This window comes from Geospiza fortis, unplaced genomic scaffold, assembly GCF_000277835.1.
Source record: "Geospiza fortis unplaced genomic scaffold, GeoFor_1.0 scaffold279, whole genome shotgun sequence".
Classification (NCBI taxonomy): Eukaryota; Metazoa; Chordata; class Aves; order Passeriformes; family Thraupidae; genus Geospiza; species Geospiza fortis.
The window spans coordinates 2,353,237-2,375,797 of NW_005054352.1; the positions used below are offsets into that span (position 1 = coordinate 2,353,237).

The window sequence follows — 22,561 nt, forward strand, 5'->3', positions numbered from 1 at the left end:
TTCTGTGTATTTGAATATGATATTGCAGACTCACCCTATTTGTCTTAATATCCTGCAATCACAGACATGAGAAAATGTAGATCAAAAAGCTGCAAAGATCAATAAAATTTTTACTTGAAGTGGCATGTCTTTGAAAATTGCAGCCAAGCCTTACCTGTTTGTTTAATGAAGGATTTCCAAAACACAGCCTCATTTTTGTGGTGAGAAGAAATTTGGAATGAAGACCAAAATTTGGACAACAAAGTTTTGTAAATAAAGATGATCCTCCTTTTATACCAATTTCATATATGATGGTTCTATCTGGTTTCTTTCACTATGTGTTTCCCAACAAAGTGCATGCCAAACAAGGGACAAGGCAGAGCAGCACTGCCTTTCTTATGCTACCTCCCTCAGCAGCTTCAGACAAAAGAGCACCTGGATGGGTACTGCCTGTGGAAGGCTGAATATTGTCCTCTGCCTTTTCCTGGGACAGCAGCAGCTCCTCCCACACAATGGTATGAACGTCTATGAACAAGACTTTGCCTAATATCAGCTTTCATTGGGTTTTTCAGTTTAAGGCCAGAACATCCTGTTTCCATCAGGAGCCTTACACCACGATGAAGTGGCAAGCTGTAGCTGAGATGACTGCAAGCCATCATGAGAGACCTCACAGCACTGAACATGGAAAGTTGACTAAGAAGATATTAATTGAAAACACAATTTTTAAAATATATTTCTGCTTGTTTTCTTTTTCCCTGCAGGCAAAATAAAATTCAGAGGGCTCAGGCAGAAACCTTCACTCCAAATTAAAACCATATGCTTCACACTGCTCTCCTGTAAGAGGCACAAATGCAGAAGGAGCAGCTGTGCAACAGGTTTCCATAACAACTGTAACCTACAATTTCATGAATCAGTTAACCCAAAAACTTGCAAAGGAAGTGTAGAGGTGGTACAGTTGCTATATGATGTAGCTGCTCTATCAACCTCATCATCACCCCCACATGAATCAGAGAAGAAAGTGAAGCGATCGAAAATTTATTTGTCATACGACAGTAATTGCCCATCAGCTGCTCTGTTTCTTTTTAGAGCTCATTGCAATTACGAAATGCCGTATGGATATAAAGATTAAGAGAAAGAAGATGATAACAAAATAAAACCTTACAAATGAATATTGTGATGAAATAGTTCAATGGTTTATTTCAATGATATGTCCTTCAGTGTATGAATTATTTAATCAAACTGCTTTTAGTAGTAGTCAAATATCAAACTACCTCTGCCTAAATCAGGTGCTAATATCCTTTGATTTTTTAGAAAAACATTGAGTTGCATTAAAAATATATTTCAGGTCTAGTTTTGCGTGACAGATACGTGATGTGTCAATGGATATGTATTATATTCCTCCTCCCAGGCATGCATCTCCTGCAGAGACAGCAGACTACAGAAGCTGACCCTTACTGAGACCATCTTGCCTTTCTGACAAAGATACTTCTTAACTTCTTACTTACTGGTTGCTTCCTGCAATTGATAAAAATTTTTGCTCAGCTTGTGATAACTTCACAGGCCCTGAGCACCTTGACCCTGGAAACTCCAAGGTCAGAAGTCAAGTCTTGCTCTGAAACATCAGTGTGCTTCATATTAAAGTAGAACAAAAGTGAAGAAATATCCACCAGTGTGACAAGAAAAACAGGGAAAATGGGAATGACACCTTGGTCATCTGTTACCCAGGCCACCTCAAGCCATTGTCTGAAATGGGATGGAAAAACTCTCCAAGCCCCCTTCAAGTCAGCACTCTGTTTAGGAAACACTGAGAAAAGTTTCCAGTTGCTTCTAATTCCTGCCCTCTGCTACATGTCTCTGGGCATCTGGTGACCAAAACAATGTGGCTTTACAAAACTTACAGAAATTCTGCCAAAGCTTTACTTTGGACCCACAAGTCGCACCAGAATAACCTGGGCTGAAACACAAAGCAGCTAAAATCCACAACTCAGGAAAGACAAGACAGAACAATTGTTCCCTAACATTCATGACATTTCAAGAGCAACAGGCACGCGTAATGCAACACATCTTTCACCCATAGATGAGGTTACAGGAAGAGTTATTCACCTTCAAGGTGAATATTCACCTCAAAATTTAGTTTTGAGACTATTCATTGAGAAGGTAATAAAACACCTGTGAAAAATGATCAATTCTCAAATGATCTTCAGATCAGGAAAATGAACTGTTTCTCAAGTCTCAAACCTGTACACATCATGTGTATTTTGCACATACTCTTCCAGGACCTCAGAGACAATGAAAATGGCATCAATTTCAACAACAACAAAAAAGGGGGGTTTAGGAAAATCTCAAGTTCTTAAAATAATACCAGTGGCCATTGTCTAGATTGTTATTGCTACTTGGAGCAACATAAGACTAAAACCAACATGCTCACGCATGCTTTTTCTTAACTAAGTCATTCATCTCATGTTCAGGCAGGAAACACCTTAATCAACTTTCAGTTAGATTAGACGAATGTGTTATAGACAAAAGATGTACATATATGTCTGCTGTTTCCTGTGTCTATAAAACCAGTTCTAACGCTCTGCAATTTAACTTTCCACAATGAACAGGACCCTTACGTTTCTGTAATTTTCTTCAATAAAACATATCCTGATTACACTACTGTTTTAAAATCATATGAGGAAACTGTAGCTACACTGACAGAATGATACACAAGTTTAACAGGCAGCTTGGTATACCAGATGGGGTCAAGATATCTGCCTTTAGAGAAAAGAGTGAAAGACTGACAGACTAGATGTTCAGCAGTTTCAGCACCAGATGCAGAACAGCTTTACACTGAGCAAAGTTTTTCCCACCTTATATTGCTGCAGAGCCTAATAAATGGGAAAACAGAAGTCCTTCCAGCAAGTTCTGCAGATCTTTGTAGAAACACTGCAAAAACGGAATAAAACTGCCATATTTCCCTGCACACTCAGTTCCAATCTATATAGAAAAAGCTGCATTTGTATCTGTGACTTCGCTTTAAAACCGTTCTTATATGTCCTTAGTCTCATATGCCTCCAGGTCTTTCTGCCCCACAGCAGAAACTGGTGCCTTTCAGTACAGAGTCTGGACAAGAAGGATGCAGCATGTTCTGTTTCCCCACAGTCTTTCAGGTTCATGCACACTTGGGACCTTACTGTCTATCTCAGAACTAGAAAAGATGCAGCAACCTTCTGGCTGTGAAGAAATCCTGACCAACTTGTACACGACCACTGGCAGCTGTTTCTGCCTAGCTACTTTCAATGTAGTGATCACAAAGAATGTAGAAATCTGTGACAGTCTTGAGAAAAGACAGCAATGGAGAATTCACACTTACCAACTCTACAAAGGCAAGTCCACCATAACTGTGAGCAACAAAAAATACATTCTCTGCAGCTGACTGGGAAATAAAATGGTCCCAAACATAAATCGCATGTTCTTCAGGAGAGCCATTATCCTGCAGAAAGAAACAACGTTTGTGACAATTGTCTTTTAAAAAATGGCAATTCTCTCTAAAAATGTGTTCCTATATGTTAGAATGTTTTGTTAAAATAAAGATTAAACGAATGCACACGAGAGTATCAAAAAGAGAACAGATCCTTTTGTCTAAATAAAGGCAGTAAAACTGTTGCTTTCTGAGCTTACTTTAGTAAGTATAACAAAATTATGCATCTGCAAAATTCTACGTAAATACCACAATGACAATTCTGCTAAACAGAGCCATTCATAGGAATTATGAGTCATAGCTCATATTTTCATTCTTTTGACAACTCTTTCGTCAAATGTTTGTTCACTGAGGGTTTGTTTAAAGTACTTATGCCTTAGATTGGTAAATAAAAACAGCTAAGAACAATATAAATATATAATTTTGGTTGGTAAAGACCTATAATTTCAATTTTTACCTTTTTTTCATACTATGAGCCATTGGAAACCTGAACTAAGATTAAAATTGTGGTATTTGCAACTACTCTTTCAAACCTTACTTTTTGTGACTGTAGACTATGAGACATGGTGCAAACAAAACACCTGTTGACTGGTGGCAGCCATTACTTTGGAGTTTTTGGTAGCTAGGGGACCATGTTTTCTTACTATTGAATAAGATTTTGTCAAAGTCAGCCAGGGTAAGAGTCACAGAAGGCACTAGAGGGACAAACATTGATTTTAGTGCAGTCTCATCGAAACTCACGGTTGTGTAACTGTATCGTTGAAGCTCTTGGAAAGAACTATATCCCTCTAGATTTTCCCTTTTTCTTGGGTTGTTGAGGTCACAACTACAAATTTCGTCTAGTCTCAGGCAACAAGAATAAGATGCTCTGCTAGGTACTCTGCTCTGCCAGCATTTCACACAACCAGGATAACAATGTTGGCTCTTTCCAGAGTCTTGAATGCCAGAAAGAGCTGATCAGTTAAGGTAATGTAATTTCCTAAAGTTTGCATCCCTTTTCCCTTTGGTTGGTGCCAGCAACAACTTCATATCCTTAGCTCACTCAGACACAGACAAGAAAAGCCTCGTTTCCTTAGCAGAAAGAAAGTACAAACCAGTAAAAGCCCCTGGTAATCAGAAGCTGCTAATTACACAGTGTGAATTATTGAAATTAATCAAGAATGTTGAGGTGATCTAGATCTCAATTCCATTCTGCAACTACTTTTGGGGATTTAAGCTCTTGTAATTGTTTAAAATCAGTGGGAAGAGACACACCTAAATAATGTGGTTGGTTCTGGCTTTTATTTCTATTCTCATACCCTGTTTTCTAAGTAAGAGTGAGATGACAACAAATAGTTTATGGGTCCTGACTCAAAGTTTTTAGAATAATGATTCTACCTCAGCAGCAATCATTTTAAGACAGAAAAACTGGAGTTTCTCTTACTCCTGGACAGATTCTGCTCTTCATTGACTATGACAGAATGTAGTTTTAACTAATTCTGTATCACCTATTATAAACTACCTCAGTATAGGAAAGGACTTATTTCAAAACCGTTTGTTGCTGTTTTTAAATTTGATTGTATAGATCTGTACAGAAAGTAAAGACTCCTCCCTTTGTGAGGAATGAGGGAAATTTTTTAGAAGAAATTACATAAAGAAAATATGATTGACAAACCAGTTATTAAGATAAAGCTGAAGGACAACTTGAACAGGAGTTTCCTATGCAAAAGTGATGTACTCTATAATCTGTATGGAAAAAAAATACATTAAAACACTGAGAAAGTTTCAGAATTACTGATTTATCTAAAAGATTTATCTTAGTTATGTACACAGCAGGTACTTATTTTTCGATAATAATGTTGGCATTGATACTTTTAACAGCAATTTTTGTACAGATACCCAATGCTGTTTAAAAATCAGAGAAAAAGAGGACATTTTTTCTGCATACTACAGCATTTTCAAGTTACTTTGTATTTATTATTTGACACACTGCTAGTAAAAGACACCATTTTAGGTTCCACAAGACTAAGACATCAGCAAAAAGCTTCTGAACTCAGCCCAAAAAAGCTTTCACCAATCAAAGCATAACCAGTGGTCTAGTAAACTAAATTAATAACTTCACAGCTTCACAGTCTAGTACAAAGATTCAACAGGATTCTATAAAAGCAAAAAGAAATGAGCTAGAACGAGTTAAGCATAGACTGTCACTTCCTTTATTACCAGTTTAAAAAAAAAATCCAAACCATAAAATGTCAGGATAAACTGGGTTGCTGTACACTCTGCTAAACCCTAAACAAGGTAAGAAAAGTACGTATGTGTAAGGAGTCTGGAGAAGTCCTAAATAATTAGAAGAAAAGCCGTTTCTTCAGAGCATCTGCTTATTTTTCTCCCATGTAACTAGCCCTTATTACAAATACCTCAGACCTGGCTCCAGGTGTGTACATGGAATATCCAGCTGCAGGAGCAGTGCACAGCTGATCTCCTTAGGATTTCAAATTGCAGTGGGTCTCTGAGGTTTAACCTCTACTACCTGGCTTGGATTAAATTATAAGACAGTATGCTGCATTTTCAGCATGAAAAGGGACACTCTCAGGCAGCTGTTGCTTTCTGTAATTTCACTGAAGCTAAATTGAATGCACTTACATAGAACATTGTTAAATTATTTGATAGAGAGGGGGTCTTCCAGTCAGAGTTTACACAATTATCTGCACAAGTGTACAGAAATTACACAAGTGTACAGAAATGAATGGACATTAGCCTGGAGAAATCACACTATATACCTCAAAAGGCACCTCAGGCTGAATGCATTCTCGTTTGTGAAACAGATTGAGCTGGAGACATGCAGGATAACTTGAACTTAGACTTCCCACTGTGAAAGCTGGTCACTTACAGCAGGTAATTCTATGTCAAATAAGTGGTCTGGTTCTTTGGAGTTGTGGGTGTCCATCCCTCTGAAAACCCTTCCTCTTGATCATTATATATACAATTAGACATGAAGGGAAGAAAAGATTAAGAACTGTATGATGTGAAAAGGCCCTAGTGCAATGTTTATGGAATGCAAAGCAATCCAAACAAGGCTACTCCTGGGCCATCCATTGGGCAGAAATGTGGAGGGAATGAACTCATATTTTGGTCTGCCATTTTTTCCAGCATGGCTAGTGCTAGGAGTCGAAAGGTATATAACATTTTAACAGTTGGAGCCATTAGGTATACACAGATAAGCAGTATGCACACTGTGAATACAATAAGACATTCTGTCGCACTCTAAAAACAGGTTAAATTTACCAATGTAATATCACAGTCATTAATTGTTAAATACCAGGTTGGAGTCATGCAGCAACTGAAGCCTTATCAACTATGCCAGATCCTAACACCCAGACATTGCAAGGTCTGCAGTTATGATGGACTACCTGAGTCGATAACACATGGAATTGTCTAAACAACATTTGCATATTTGTGTAATTATTTCCTAAGGTTAATTAGCTCCTGCAAAGCAGCTTGCCCTTTGAGACTGCTTACTGTGACATGTTCATGTATTTTGTGTTTCAGTGCCAAATTATACTTACTTCTTTTTTCCTTTTTTTATTTTTTCCCTCCAAAGTAGCCTGTTACCAGAAAGTCATAGGCCTTGAGGCCTTGAATCTGGAGGCACTGAACCACTATTAGCTTTACTGAGGCAGAGCAGCTCAGATCCCCATCTTGAACTTCTAATAGATCAACATAAAAAAAGTCAAATAAAGAAAAAAAAATAAAGACTACAAAATTAAGTTTTCAGATCTGGTAATCTTCTACTTTCAGGGCTTTTTTTAAATCAAGAAGTAGTAATCACATTTTTCTGAGACAAGGAAAAGCACACAAATAGGGAAACATGACATACAGCTTTTAAAGAATTTATTTGAAGGTGATTTCACTAATTACCATTTATCACAGCAAAACAATTTCTCCTTCTAGCTTGATAAGCCACTATAAACAAGTATGGTACATGAGTTAAATATGGGAGAACAGAATTGCACACTGTCTGAGAGGCCAGAAGGATATAGAAGGCTCTGAAGGCTCTGATGCTAGATCTTATCCACCAGTAATACCTTGACAGTTGTGTACAGTTTGTCCCATTGCCTCAGGGAGCCTCAGGGCAGGTAAACTTTTGCAATTCACCCTAACCCTTCCAAAAAATCATGACACTTAAATTCATGTAAGTATAAAAATATCCTGTTACAACAGCGCCTTTCATGAGTCCTAAATGATGCTTATCACCTGTTGCATTTTTCTCACTCCTTTTGCAAGTATTTGCCTTACATGTGACAAAAACTTTTTCACTAGGGAGACCAAAGTGAAACTATACGATGGGTTACTACCACCAGAGCAGCTCCAAAATTTCCATGCAGGACGTGGTCTAAGAGGCTTTTGTCATGGTTCAGGAATGTTACTCCCTAATTTAGTGATACCCCCAACCAAGACTAATCCAAACCAGACACTGCTCCTCCCACTGCTCTTCTGCTCTTTGTGTCTGGTGGGAGACACACAAGACAGAGGTTATGGGTTGAAATAGGAAGAGTTTACTGGAAACAGTAATGAAATAAGAAAACAAACATTAATAGTAACACTATTAATAAGAAAGGTACACAAAAAAGAGGGTGATTTACGTGCAAAAAATGCTCACTGAGCCCAAGCTGATCCAGTGTGACCCACAAATGAACAAAATGGCAGACAAATCCTCTTCACTCATGCTCTTCTTCCTGACCACAAGCCATTCCCCTTCCTTCTGGGAAGCATTTCTGCCCTGACAGTGACAAGAGGTGATACAGAATAATAATCTAGACATGCCCACATGCCTCCAGACTCCGTTCCCTCACAGTTACTGCGAAAAAATTAGCTGTCCTGGCCGAGAACCAGGATAGCTTCAAGGGCAATAAAGCTGAAACACAAGCCAAAAAAACAGCCAGTATGTGATTTTTCCCCCATGGCAAAGACAGTGGCCATGGCATTACAACCACAGAGGAGGATTAAAGTAAAAAGAGGATATAAACTGAAAACAGGAAAGGAAGTGGAAGTATGCATTTTGTATTAATATATTTCTGCAGCATGAGTACATGAAGACAAGAGTTGAAAGTGTCCAGACCAGGACATTTAACTGGATTTTGACTTTAACTGAGAAATTCCAGTGTATTAGGAAGCATCCCGTCTACCTGAAAATCTTTATTACCTTTTCAATTACAGAGTTGAGAGAATTCTTGCACAGTTATTTGAGAAAGGTTCCCTACTACAATACAAGAGGTGATCCCAAGAGACAGCAGGGATCTTTTATTAACAGTAGGAATTGTATTTCTGCTTTACTTACTGACAACAGGCAATGCTAATCTGTATGCTACATAGATGGAGATATGTAAACATGAAGATGGGTTGGCTCTTGCACAACTCTTAAATAACTGGGCTTTCAGGAAGCATGGCTTTCAGGAACCATGCCATAGCAGTATCTTCTGTACAGAGGCAATTGCAGCTGTGTGAAACCAGACAAAAGGATGCTGCAGAAACAAGCACCAAGACCATCTCAGCAGCAAAGCAGTTGTGAGTGGGGAAGATAGTGGAGGAAAAGTGACAGTGGAGGCAAATTATACCAAATCCTAAATCTGACATGTATCTGAAATTCAGTTTAGCAGGTCATGTAAAGAACACAGGAAAGCAAGGATGATGAAGACTGGGCAGTGAGTCAACCAAGTTATTTTACTTGCTGTGTCCTGAGTGAGACAACATGAGAGAAAATAAGAGGAGAAGAGATGAAACCATAGACAGCTGATGCTCTGGCCTTGAAAGTCTGAATAGAGGACACATTTCTTTCCTCCTTTTATGGGCTCTACATGGATTTTACTTGCATACTTTGCCATATTAAAACCACAATACTCAGCAGGATTTGATCAGCTGTGCAGAGTGGGTTCATGGTCACCAATGTCTGGTGTAGCTCTATGAAACACAGAACATTGTATCTGCATTGGTTCAACATCAAAATCATGCAAATGCATGAGTGATGTTATTTTATTCAGCATCTGTATTCCAAAATTCCTTACTTATGACCTTAGCAGGGATTAAATCATGAGTCTTCAGATGTAAAAATGCCATACTCTTGCACTTGCAGGAAGAAGGGGTGAAATAAAAAATTGTACCATCTTTTCAAGGGCACTTTTTGAGGTTATGGGGCAAGATACATACTCTAGCAGCAGGCAGCAGCCAGTTTTGAGACACAAGGAGAGACCAGGTATCTCAACAGCTAAGTCTGGTCATTTGTGGAGTTGCAGGATATAAATAGCATAGCCAAGGTTGTTATCCGGCAAACGCCTTCAGAAAGCAATATGGCAAAGTGACTTGAAGTTGGTTTCTTTTTGTATTACAGATCTCAGTTTATTCCCAAATCTATTTGAGATGTTTCTGTTTCAATTTCTTGTACCTATTTTGTGATTTGGGCTGGTCATGGAAGTGTTTCCAATATTGCTTATGAAGCCCCTTATGAAGTAATGTTGTATGCACAGAGTCAGCAGCACAAAGGAAGACCAGAAATCTTACATTTTGCAGTTAAATGTCCATGATACTGAGTTAAAGATAGTCCCACCACCAAAACTGCCAACAATTTACCAGGAAAGCGTGCAATCTCAACAGTCCTGCTAAAACAAGAAGTGTTCCATGAAACATGCAATATGTGGCACATCAAATAGCCAAATAAAAGATGTAAATCAAAAATGCATTGGTGGACTGATGCAAAATTTAAATTTCCTCCACCAGACCAGAGGGGATGGAGAGCTGGTTTGGGACGAAGTGGTGATAACGTAGGATGATGTTCATGGTATGACAAAGCATTTTGCTATGGTACAACTCTTGAGATTATACTTAAAATTACAAGTTTTAGCTAATGCAAGACTGATGTCTAGCCATGGTTTTTATGCTTTGTGTTTGGGCTCCTCCCCAGGGCTCCTGCTCTCCCCAGCTCCCACCACAATTACCACTGAAGATGACTTCAGATCCTGTCCCACTTTCCCCACTTCAAATGCAAGCTGGGCTTTCCCTGGTGAGAGTGGTCAGGAAATAAAATTCAGACTTATGCTCTGTATATATGTGCAACAGAGCAAGCTTGGATCCTGACATGCTAGGGCTAGGGCAGCAGGAGGGAGTTACTTTTCTGCTTTATACTGCAGCTTTATGGCACACAAGAGAAAAAAAAAAGGCAACTCCAAGACAGAAAAGCATTTTTCCAGCTAAACCCTCAATCACTACAGTTCCTAACCAAAAACCTAAAGCAACTTCTGGATTAAAAAACCCCAAGCCACTCTCATCTCCTGTTTCCAAGGTGCTCCAACCACCTCTGCCTGGTGAGGAACAAGCTAGAAATCAAAACACTTTCCACTCTCTTGACCACAGGTGCTGCCTCCAAGCCTTCACTTAAAATATTTCAACAGTTCTGAAACCTGCTCAACAATGCCCTGAAACCACAGAGCAACACAGTCAGTGCCCACAACTGCTCTCCAGAGAGATGCCAGTTGGTCTTAGCTGCATTATTGCATCACTGGTTTAATACTATACCTCCTTTTTGGCAAATGTGGGACTGCATAGGAGGCCTTCAGAGCACCACTGTGTCAGAAGCATGTAGATGTTACATGATATATGAGCATTTTTAGGAGGCTGGTGTTGCAGGTGGAATTTCTTATATTTGCATTGGAACTGAGAGTTAAGCAGGGTGAGTTTGGACATGGATCTGTGCAAAAATAAAGAAAGCAGCAAACGTTATCCATGTCCTTCACTCTGCAATGACTCAGCCTCTCTGCATGGCAAATACCTTCTGCTTCTCTGTTCAAATGCTCTCCTTACTTCAGCTTTTTATTTGGAAATTCAAGTGGCTTTGTAACCTGAAAGGGTTTGCTATTTACAAAGTAAATCCTGGATTTCAGGCTTAATTAAGTTTCAAATATTATTATATTGTCTTTATTAAAGTATCTGCTTGTCAGCCAGAGTAAACAATTTTATCAGGCTGTTGTTCAAGTCTGGGTTTTCCCATTATTACTTCTGTTGGAGTCTGGCAAGTCTTGCCATCACCACCCAACTGTCTTCTAGTAAAGTGCAGGAAAGGTGATCAAAACCAAGAAAAAATCAGGCAAAACCAGTTACTCAGTGGCTCTTAATTATGACCTTCACCAATAAGTTAATTAAGAGAAAAACGTAAGTAGACACAAATATGATATTCGTCTTTTTTAGTCTGGGCACAGGAACATCGCTGACTCAGTGAGATGAAAAAGTTGTAGAAGAAAATAAATAGGAGGAAGGAGGGTAATTAATCAGAGGAGGTTTTACTTGAGAAAAAAAGCCAACTGCTTTCCCTTTTAGCTCTCTGACAGACATCCTGATTTTTGTGTATTTTTTCCCTTTTCCATATAATTTGCAGGGTTCCAGGTGGACTTACACATTCTAATTTAAGTAACAACTATAGCAGCTTGGCCAAAGATATTCCAATTGGTAAAAATACTCAAAGACTGCAAAGCTGCATTTCAGTACTGTTACGGATACCTACATTTTACATTTTTTTATGTCTCCTTGTACTTTTTTCTTTCCAAACTACTCAATCTCAGGGATTGAGATTCTGCCCACAATGTATTTCTGCCTATAACATAACGGACCCAAACAAACATTGCCTTTTGTATGATCAAATTATGGGAACAAAAGAGTATTTCCTAAACAAATCATCAGATTGTATCTTCACAGACAACCTCCTTAGCAGCCATGTTTCTGGCAATTAAAAGATTAATTGTGAGGGCAAAAAAATAAAAATCAATACAATACTTTTATAAAAAGAACTATTTTCATAAGACACAGAGAGATCATGCCAGTCATTTAACTGATTACACGCATTTTTCTCAACACTAAAAGCAATTACTTTGGAAATGAATGCACCTGAAACATTCAAAAACTCCTAATGGAAGTCATGCAGAACTGTTATTTTTCTATTTCCTATAGTACTCAAAAGCCTATTTATTATCCTGTTTTTCAATCTGTTTATATGTTGTAATGAGAAACAGACTTTTTTTTTTAAACCACGCTATTGCAAGAAAAAAACCATTTTTGCCAAGGAAAATGCAGCTTTCCCCACCACAGGAAACAACGGATCTACACAAACTTCAACACATTTAAGTAAGGCAACAATTTAGTATTTCATTAACAGCTATGGTTTCAGAACAAACCTCAACTGTAAAATCTCTGTTACAGAGTTTATATGTTTTGTGCGAATTAAATGAAATGGAATGGCTTTGCTCTGTACTGTTCTCACTTCTCCATCTCTATTTATTACACTCAAGAGTAGTTATTTAAGTGAAAGAAAGATTTAACAGGCTCAAAGCTATTTTATTTCTGTTAATAAAGACTGGAAAGTGCGCAGTGCTTTAAGTAAACTGATATACTACTTAATGCACAGTTACAAAGATCTGGTTAAGTGCCTTAATACGTAGAGGACTACAGTTAATTGTATTTGAAGGAACTGTCATTAGCTTATAATTATCTAAAGACAAACACAATCTGAAATTCAGATTTGGATCTTCTGTTGTCTCTCATTTGAATAAACTGAAAAGTTGAATGTTTAGCTATTTAACCCTGAATTCGGCTTCCTCATTTTCCTGTGCAGATGCACCTCTGTTATTTTTGTTTCACAATAATGTACCCTAGGAAATGATCTTTCATCCCAATGAGTTGCTACACAACCTCAGAACTTGCCTGTCGTACCTCTGTCTTGAACTCTGTGATTCCCTCGTGTTGATTATTTCATTAAAACAGGCTCTTTTCCACACAGATTAGCAAGACCATTCACATTGCAGTAGTGGTGCATCGCTGTTGTCGAAGATCATTAGATATTAGATCAACAGCAATTTTCTTCTAACACATTGCAATTTTTTTTAACAACTCAAAACATCCAATTACATAACAGACAGCTTGGCTGTATTTTAAATTAGCACAGATGCTAAAGCCAGGAAATGTAATTCTCAGGATATCAGAACAAAAGGTTCAAAGTAAAAAAGAATTCTTATAAACCATAAGATTACCAGGACTAGACTGTCACACTGTGACCTTCCTGGCGTCTAGCTAATCTGACAATATTTGGCAGAGCATTGTTTCAAATCAATAACTAATTAACGAAGTACAAAAGAAGTTGTACTGTTTTTGAGCCTCCTTGTTAAAAATGGCTTTTGGTTGCACATGGGCAGAAAGGTCACTTTTATGACATCTTCAGGAGTCTTTCAACACCTTGCCACTGTCAGATTAAATTACTTTTAGCAATTAATTGTCATAAATTAAAACAGAAGCACATTTGTTACAGCAGGTTGTCATAATGACATAGTGAGCAGTTGTTTTGATATGAATTTTTCCCACCGATCCTCTATCATATCTTAATTTTTTTGGTTGACCTAACTGGAAAATTAGAAGCAATCTTGTAACTCAGGTGGCATAGTCCAAACATTGGGAGTCTTATTGAGATTATAGACTGAACAACAACAGAACAGAAATTCCAGGGATAACTGAAGTTCCTGTGAATATATATCTTATATAAAATATGTAATCTATGTCTATTTTGCTGTGTGGGATAAGAAAAACCCTCAAAAAATCATACAGATGCCACTTTTGCTACTGTTACAAATAGGCCTTAATGCCACATTAATCCATTATTAGAAAACACCATTTGTCTGACATATTTTAAGACAAAGATTAAGTGCATTGGAACACCTGCAGCCTTCTCTCATTCAAACCATTACTTAGTTTTAGAGACAAAGATCTTTATTGAGATTTAATGAAAAACAAAACCTGTTTTTTTAGTTCCTTTTTTTGAACTCCTCTGTATGCTGATGTCCATCTTACAAATTAGTTCTCTGACATTTATCATCTGAAGTTTGAGTTTGCTAAAAACCATTACATCAGGATGAAAAAAGACAACAATTCTAACAGAAGTTCCCTGGATAAACAGGAAAAGAGAAGAAGGACCGACTCCATTCTGTGTTGGAGAAGAAAGAGATTGTGCAGAAGAATGGATCTGGGTAACTGCAGGATCTGTCCTTAATGGCGTCAGCATTAAAGCTGTAACCCCAATAAGTCTCTGGGTAACTTGTCTCTAGTTCTGGTTGCCCTCTAGAAGCTGATTAACCAGATTTTCAGGCTAACTGAGATGCTGGAAGAGCTCTGACAGCTCTTATAATAAGCAGTAGAGCACTGTTTAACAATCTATGTTGAACATATTTTTCTATTTTTGTTGTTAGCTCTATTAGAGCAAATGTTTCTATACATTTCTATATAAATGTTTCTATATGTTTTTTAAATCTTGTTAAGTAATAAAGATGAAAATGAGTGGTAAGAACTCACAGCTGCCAGGTACCAGGCATCCTAGAAATTCCTGTGATCATGTTCATTCTATCTGAGTGCAATGACCAAACACCCAAGCAGCACGGACTTGTTTGGAGGTCCAGCATTCCCACAAAACTGGACAAAAATTTCATAAGTAATTTGTAACTCTTCATTCACATGGGCATGACATAGGTGTCAGAGATGAAGAGAAGCAATGTTTCTGCACAGGGGCTTCAAGGCAACCTGTAGGCAATGCACTGGCCTGCAGCTAAGCTTTGCTAGACAAAGTCTTCTAAGAAGCAGTTGTGTACAGGCTTAATTAAACAACTTTTTGCTAATGCTTTAATAAAGGACAGACTTCTTAATTCTGTCATGTCTATCCACTCCTAAACATGCTCTTTGCAAATGATCTATTTACACGTCACAGGGCATTTTTACTCTGAAACTCAAGAACCACTTTATAGTTGAACATGAAATCTCGTGGACTCAAATTAGCAAGGTAGACAAAATTCTGATGAAAATATAACAAAGGAAAGGAAGTAGGAAGGATTTGGGCACTACTTGTATCCTCCCCGTTATTCCAGAATGGTCATGCTAATAACATCTGGACAACACATGTGAAAAAACTCCTACTGCTGTTCTGGTTGAATGTCCTTCCGGCTAATTCAAGATAATAATCTGTCTTGGGGAAATTCTTGAGCTCTGAATGAATGAATATTTGAATATTTGCTCAACACCCCAGTGTTATAAATGCCAAGAAATATCAATGCCTGTATGTAGGGGTTTATATGCATTTCTGTAGCAGTACACGTGCAAGATCACATTGTTTTAACCATGCTGATAGCTTGGTAAGCTTCTGGTCTAAATCACCTACCTCTCCTAGTGTGGATGGCCAACCATAACCTCAGTAGTACTAAATGTTCTGAGACAGTGAAATTTGCCTCTCTTCACAATGTCCACAAAGTCTACTCATAGATCAAATACTTCTTTAAGGGCTGAGTTGAAACTTCGTAATGTCAAATCACTGAACTACAGCAGCTGGAGAGAACATCCGAGGGTCACCTAGTCCAAAACTATGCTCAAAGTGCTTTCTGCCATGACCGGTCACAACTGCCATACCTCATACTTTCCAACTAAAGCAAGAATGTGGGAGCTCCATAGTTCTAGTGTTGCAGAAGTGAAGAAATGTACGTTGTGAAAGCTCCTCAAATCTTGATTTAAAGGCATTTGCACACACTCCAGAGAAGTCCTGAAGATGACTACAGCACTTTGGACATGAAATAATTTCTGCTACTTCCATGCCATAACATTACCTTTCCAAATCTGTATGCTCTGTGGACCCACAGTACAAGTGAGGCAGTAGTCAGTCATCTTTTGCCATCTGCCTTTGATAGTCTAGCAAAGCTGAACTCTGCCTGGTCACTTTATCTTTCAGTAGAAACAGCTCTATTCATAGTGTTCTTAGAAAACGATGTCATGGTTATTTACCACCAGTGTAACAGAGTAACAATAATGTCTCAACTTCTGCTCCAGCGACAACACAGTTTGGCACCCACTAGAGAAAAATCAATTTATGCATCAGCCAAACTATAAGTTAGCTAGAGTAGCTCAAAACAGAAAGGGAAAGGAAATGGTAAAAGAACATAATGAACTAACAGCAAACAGCAGAAGAAAGGCATTTAAGACAAGTGGTCTTAAATCAATCAAATGTTGTTATTTTAAGATCTATCACATCCATAACTCATTTACTCACTTAAGGCAATGCATTCAGAGCCTGCATGCAGTCAGAATCTGCATGCAGCATCTGAAAGCTTGACATAACTCACTGAGGAGAACTTCATACACAGTCTTCACTGATAATGGATTTAAAGAAAATCAACAGTCATTAAATGTAAGCCTACCTTTTTTTTTCAACCAGTGCAAGGGACATACGATAAATAACACAATCCTGTCATCAAATGTGTTTGTTCATTTTTCAAAGATGAAAAGCAGAGTAGATAGAGAAGTAGGGAGATCTGCTACAAAGTGGAATGTGTGAGGGCAGTGATGCATTGAAGCCTAAAGCCACATCTGGAAATCTTTCGAAATTACTTAGGCAACCTAAGCTTTGCTAAATTTCTTCATTACTTTATTTGATAAATTCAAAAGAATTCCTCAGCAAACCAGATCCCAAAGATATAAAAATCTGTCATCTTAATGTCTACATGCAATTAAAGCTTCTCTTATCTCAGGTTAAGAACAGAGTAGTTGTGACATAGTTAAGTGGTAATTGCCCACTTTTATAGGACATAGGCTGAACTGGCAAGATCCATGAAATCAGATTATTCAGTTACACAGCAGGTGGAAAAGATAGGAGATAGGAATGAATGAACATCTGCAAGGAAACACCAGTCCAAAAGAACACACTGCAGATGCTTATGAACTACCAGCTGTATTGCCTGAACTAAATAAATTTTAAATCCCTTGCTATATTATATAGCTGGATACACTGATTAAATCTTTGCTTTTGGGAAAAAGATACCTTTCCAGTCTCATGTATCCTATGTCTGTCATAGCCTGCGTTAAGTCAGAGGCCATCTTATGGAGTTCAGAGGATGCCAAACATGCAAGAAGGTGAGCAGTTTTTGTGCGCTTTGCTGTAGGTAGTGCCTGTGTGCACATACTTGTATGTGTACTTGCATGATAGTTTTCTCATACCATGTTTTTACTAGAAGTACCAGACAAGAAGATCTCAAAGTGCTGCTTAAGAGCCCAGAAAATCTTTGGTCTCCTCAACACATACAACTCTTGGTAATTCTAAATGCACATCAATCTCACTTACTAGTTTCTCTCCAAGCAGTGCCATCTATTGGGAAAACAAATAAAAATTCAAGTTTTACTTGAAAATATACAAAACACACCCCACTGGGTATCGACAAATTCATTCTTGCTAAGCACTGATCAAAAAAGACAGAGAAAAAGAATGAGAATCAACTGTTAAACAACAAAAGTGTAGAACAATGTGTCTGAACAGCATGCAGCCCATTCAGGGAAGAAAACCTGCTACCAACACCTCCAACCACAAAAGACAAAACCATTTTTGATCAGTTTAGAATCCATTTTTATCCAGAGAGATAGAGAAAAAACCAAGGATTCAGCTGAGAGAGGAACAGGAAAATTTCTCAAAATTTAGATGAATTAAAGTCTGAGATAATTGTAAAACAGACTAGGAATGAATTCTGCCTGGACACTATCAAAATGAAGCTAATGGCTCTGAACTTAGTAAAACCTAATTCTGGGGGAGTGCTGATCTGATATGGAGTTCACTAAGACATAGCAAAAACAAAAGGACAAAAAAGGTCTTCTAAAGACTCCCAATAAAGCATATTTCTTTGCCTGCAGAGTGATGGCAACAAACTGATTAAAAAGATCAGCCTTGTTGTTCAAGATATAAAGAATTCAAAATAACCTCACACAATATATAAATTCACAAGAAGTAAGGGTTTTGGTTAGTAAAATCCTTAACTCGTAGGGATTTTTAAATTAAATTAATTAATTGCTATAATACTTAATTTTTCAAATTTCAGCCACCTATGAATTGCAGGGTAAAACCAGCATTTCTTCCTGGGCAGCTTATTCTACATTGTTCCACGCCTCTGTCTCCTCCACTATTTCCAGTCCCCTTGGCAGCTGTCACTGATGCAGGCAGCCAAACAGCCTACACGGGAACCACTAGATTTAACTTAGTCCCATAAGCTAGATTTTTTTACCCCCCTTCATATTTTTTCCTGAATTTACGCTTTGTTTTCTGCAGCAGATGAGGTGAAAAAATCCTTGAACTTACTGTGCATCCTGTACCCCAGTTCCCTGTCTGCTGACATTCAGTTCCTAGACTCCACAAATGTTTTTCTGATCTCCATGCACTGCAGTACAGCCCTCATATCCTCCTCTCTAAAATAAATAAATATATTTGATAAATTAAATAAATATTTCTAGAGGGATTTGGTGGGGTGGTATGTCTCCAAAGAAAAGGGTTAATTTGCAATAACGGTCTTCAGCTTAAGATAGCTACAAATATGTATCTTAGAAACTAATTTTTATCACCTCTCACTATATTAAGTGTCTCATGGCTGACCAAGAAAAACCCACGTGAAGAACATTCAAGTTTTGCAAAAAGGTGTATGTTGCCACTCAAGTCCCTGCTAAATTCCTTCTGCCAATTTTACCAAACACACTGAAATCTAGTAGCAAAACATGCAACTGTGTGCAGAAGGTTAGAGAATATTATCCTTGTTTTTGGATATCAGCTACAATCCTTGCGCTTTGTTAGATAAACGATAAAGGATACCGGCAAAGCGCAATTTGCTCTGGCTTAGAAGACCTAGAAGGTCTTTGCAGTCCTTTGGTGCAATCAGTCTACAATCAAAACCAGCCAATATTAGCGTTCAAGATGCTTGAGTGATTTTATTCACTTTTTCCTTCAACAAATATGTCTGCATTCTGCTGAGCCAGTTTTCTCCACCATTACCCCACAAACTAGCCACATTTATGAGCCTGAATGCCATCTGAGAGGAAGGAGGACTCTTCTGACTTGTGAGCAAGAATCTTTTTTCAGCACCATGGGAGCACCATACAGCTTGTGGTACGAGGAGAAATGCAAGCTGGTTCTTTCTTTTGTAAACTTACATGGCTTGCCCCGCATTTTAAGAGCTGGATCTGACAATGGACATGTGTCATTACATGGTATCATGTAATGGATATCTGAAAGACACCAAAGCTAGATGGTCCTGATTTATTCCTTTTCTTTGATTAAAACATACTTGTGAAATGCAGAACAAAGAGAGGGTATAGCAGAGAGAAGAGCCAGTGGTGTTCTTGAAGATTTACAGGATTTCCCTTCACTGATTATCCGTGTCTCTGACTTCTCAATCACTCAAGGAAAAGAAGACAAATAAAACTTTCCAGAATTTGTAAATACAAGATTTACTATAAGAATTCTTTATAATTTCAGGATTATTAAAAATACCTAAGTTAGCTGCTCATGCTAAATAGCCTATGCATAAATTATTGAACAGTAGTTTAAATTCTCCACAGTTTAGCTATTTAATATAAGATGCCTATTCATTGTAGTATCTGTAGAATGAAACATGACATACATATTCTTCCTGATTTACAGAAACTACTGTAAGAACTTAAAGCTTATCTGACCTTTTAGGAATGATGTGGTAGCCTAACTGCAGGTGCTAAGTGTCATGGTATATGTTTAACTTCCAGCTGCTGGGCTAGAGTGGTGCAGGTCTCTGGTGGCATACGTTCTGCAAGACTAGATCTCTCCAGGTGTTCCTGGAGCGCTCAAAATGTCACTACACATCTATGTTCAGCACTTGACCTGCAGTGTCTTCTCAACTCTGAATGCCCAGTGTCCAGCACTACATGGGGCAAGAACAACACCATGGTAGTTTCTAGGCAGTTCTCACGAGCTTTTTACTATCAGCATTTGATTTTGCAGCTGCTTAGAAGTGAAAGCGACTTCTCAAGAACATAAGGAAGTAACAGGCTTTAAAAGTGGGCAGAGTAAAACCATGTGGTATTTCAGATGTGTACAGATAAAGTAACGCTGGCTGTTGTAAAAGGGGAAAAAGAACAGGCATTGTTTGTTGTACAAGGGGAAACGAAACATCAGCATGAGACTCTAGGGGCTGAAGTCCTGACGCCCACGTTTGCCACAGACATTCTCTTTGCTGAACATGTCCCTTACCTCTCAGGAGCTGTTTGCCTAGAGCTTGTCATTTTGTCTCCTCTGGTGGAATAAACAGCTTATTAGCTTTGTCTCAGCAGCAGGCTAATGTAGTCACACAGGCTTTGGACAAGAGCAGGCATGCACCTTGCCAAGTCAGAGGGTAGGTCATTGGCCCAGAGATGGCCACAGGGTGAAACTGGCAGCTGGCGGGACTGTGGCTATGTTGGGAAACGGCTCAATCCTCATAGTGAAAGAAATCCATGGCTCTGAAAGGTCATCCCACACAAGCGGACACTCTGCCGTGACCTCCAGTCAGGCTGCGTTTTGTGTCAGCCACACCAAACAATGAGCAGAAATGGCACAACTGTGCTTGCACGCTTGCCAGGATTTCCTGTCTGCCAATAGTCACTGCTTACTCAACTGTGTATTAAAACAACTTTTACCATTTTTTCCCTAAATACTGACACAAATTATCCATATGTATCAATTTTTAGTAAAACATATTAACTGGTTGCACATGATCTTTTCCTACTTAATCTCTACCAGAAGATAGGAAAAATTAATTATGAAAAGTATGCTACATCCAAAATTAATTTCATTAATACGCTGTTAATAGAAATGGCACTGCTATAGATTGGGCTATAGTAAAAATAATATTTGTAATAAGAATTATTCAAGCAGATAAGCTCAGTGGGGAAAAAAAGGACAAAATTCCTATAATACAGGCTTTGGAAAGACTTATCCTTTTGTCCACAAAACCTGACCCCATTAGTTGGTCTGATAAAAGTAAGACTTCCTACTTCTTCCTTGGTTGCCTCTTTGATATCCTTCAACTGTTGGGGCAGCAACATTATTGCAAATTGCTATCAAATGATGTAATTTATATTTTTTTGCATAATATTTCAGAATCCACTTAGTATACTTGTTTAAGTGGTGAAGGCAGTTTAGAAGGGGGAAGATACTAATTTACATTTTTATAAGTATCTTCTAACATGGAAAAGACACTGTCAATGTGAAAATCTGTAGGGAATAGGAGATGGCTGAGAATGGAAGGAATGATCATGCTACATTTAAGCACGCATGATCTGTTTCCATATAAAAAGGTTAGAGAGCAACAAATTTTCAGTTCATTTCGGTAACAAATGAAGGCTGGCTAGGGTAGGAAGTTTCTGGGGGGAAAGCATTAGCCCACATGTACAGAGCAGCCTCTGGTGGTCTAAGAAAAAATGGTAATGTTTATAACTAAGGATAGAAATATGTTTTTTAAAAGGATGTATGTACATATTTAGCTATTTTATTCAATCCTCCACTCAACACATTAAAAACCAGATGCTTTTAAAATGATCTGTCAATATGCTTGTTAAAATCTGAACAGTAAGAGTATTAAAATTCATATGCATTCATTAGCACATTATATAAAAGTAAAATGCTTGTGTTTAATCATTCCATAAAAGTATTATAGTCAATGCTGATTATCAAAAGTTTTTTTTCCTGGTTTGCATTGCTAAAATTGAAATTAAATTTACAAGAATGTTACAGAATTGATGACATTTTCTGTCTTCACTTGTGAATTCAGTTGGCAGATGTTTTCAAGAACAAAAAAATCTGTCTTATTGCAAAACATATTAAGCAGGTTTTCCTGCCATAATGTTTGACATGATGTTTATTACCCAGACCAAATCAGTTCCTTTAACAAGCCATAATGTATGCCAGAAAGTACATTATTTCATAGTTAAGGAAACTTCAGCATGAAACAGTAAGTACTTTGATCTTTCAAGAGCACTGTGCTTAATGCATTACACACTGCCACAGTTATTTTTATTTATACTCATTTTGTACAAAAATACAGTGCAGTTTGATATTTTGTATTTTGAGATTCAGCTTTTACACATTCTTGAATACCCCAGCTATCTTTTTTACTATGAAAATAAAGAAAATACTTAATAATAATAAACATAATTACCAAGGAAGAGTTCTAATTCTCTGGTTCTTGGAAAATCTAGCTGCATAAGTGGGAACATTGACCAGACAGTTTTAATTTGATCAAATGGCATTTCCTCATT

At 37.9% G+C, this 22,561-nt stretch overlaps 1 protein-coding gene across 2 annotated transcripts in view; it reads right to left on the reverse strand.

Moving 5' to 3' along the window:
* Positions 1-22,561, reverse strand: part of FAM172A (family with sequence similarity 172 member A) — a 245,456-nt gene that overhangs the window by 100,754 nt on the left and 122,141 nt on the right. For both annotated transcript variants that reach the window (XM_005423415.2, XM_031058939.1), the window contains exon 8: positions 3,335-3,454. In XM_005423415.2, coding sequence (XP_005423472.1) covers positions 3,335-3,454 — 120 coding nt within the window. The remainder of the gene's footprint in view (positions 1-3,334; positions 3,455-22,561) is intronic.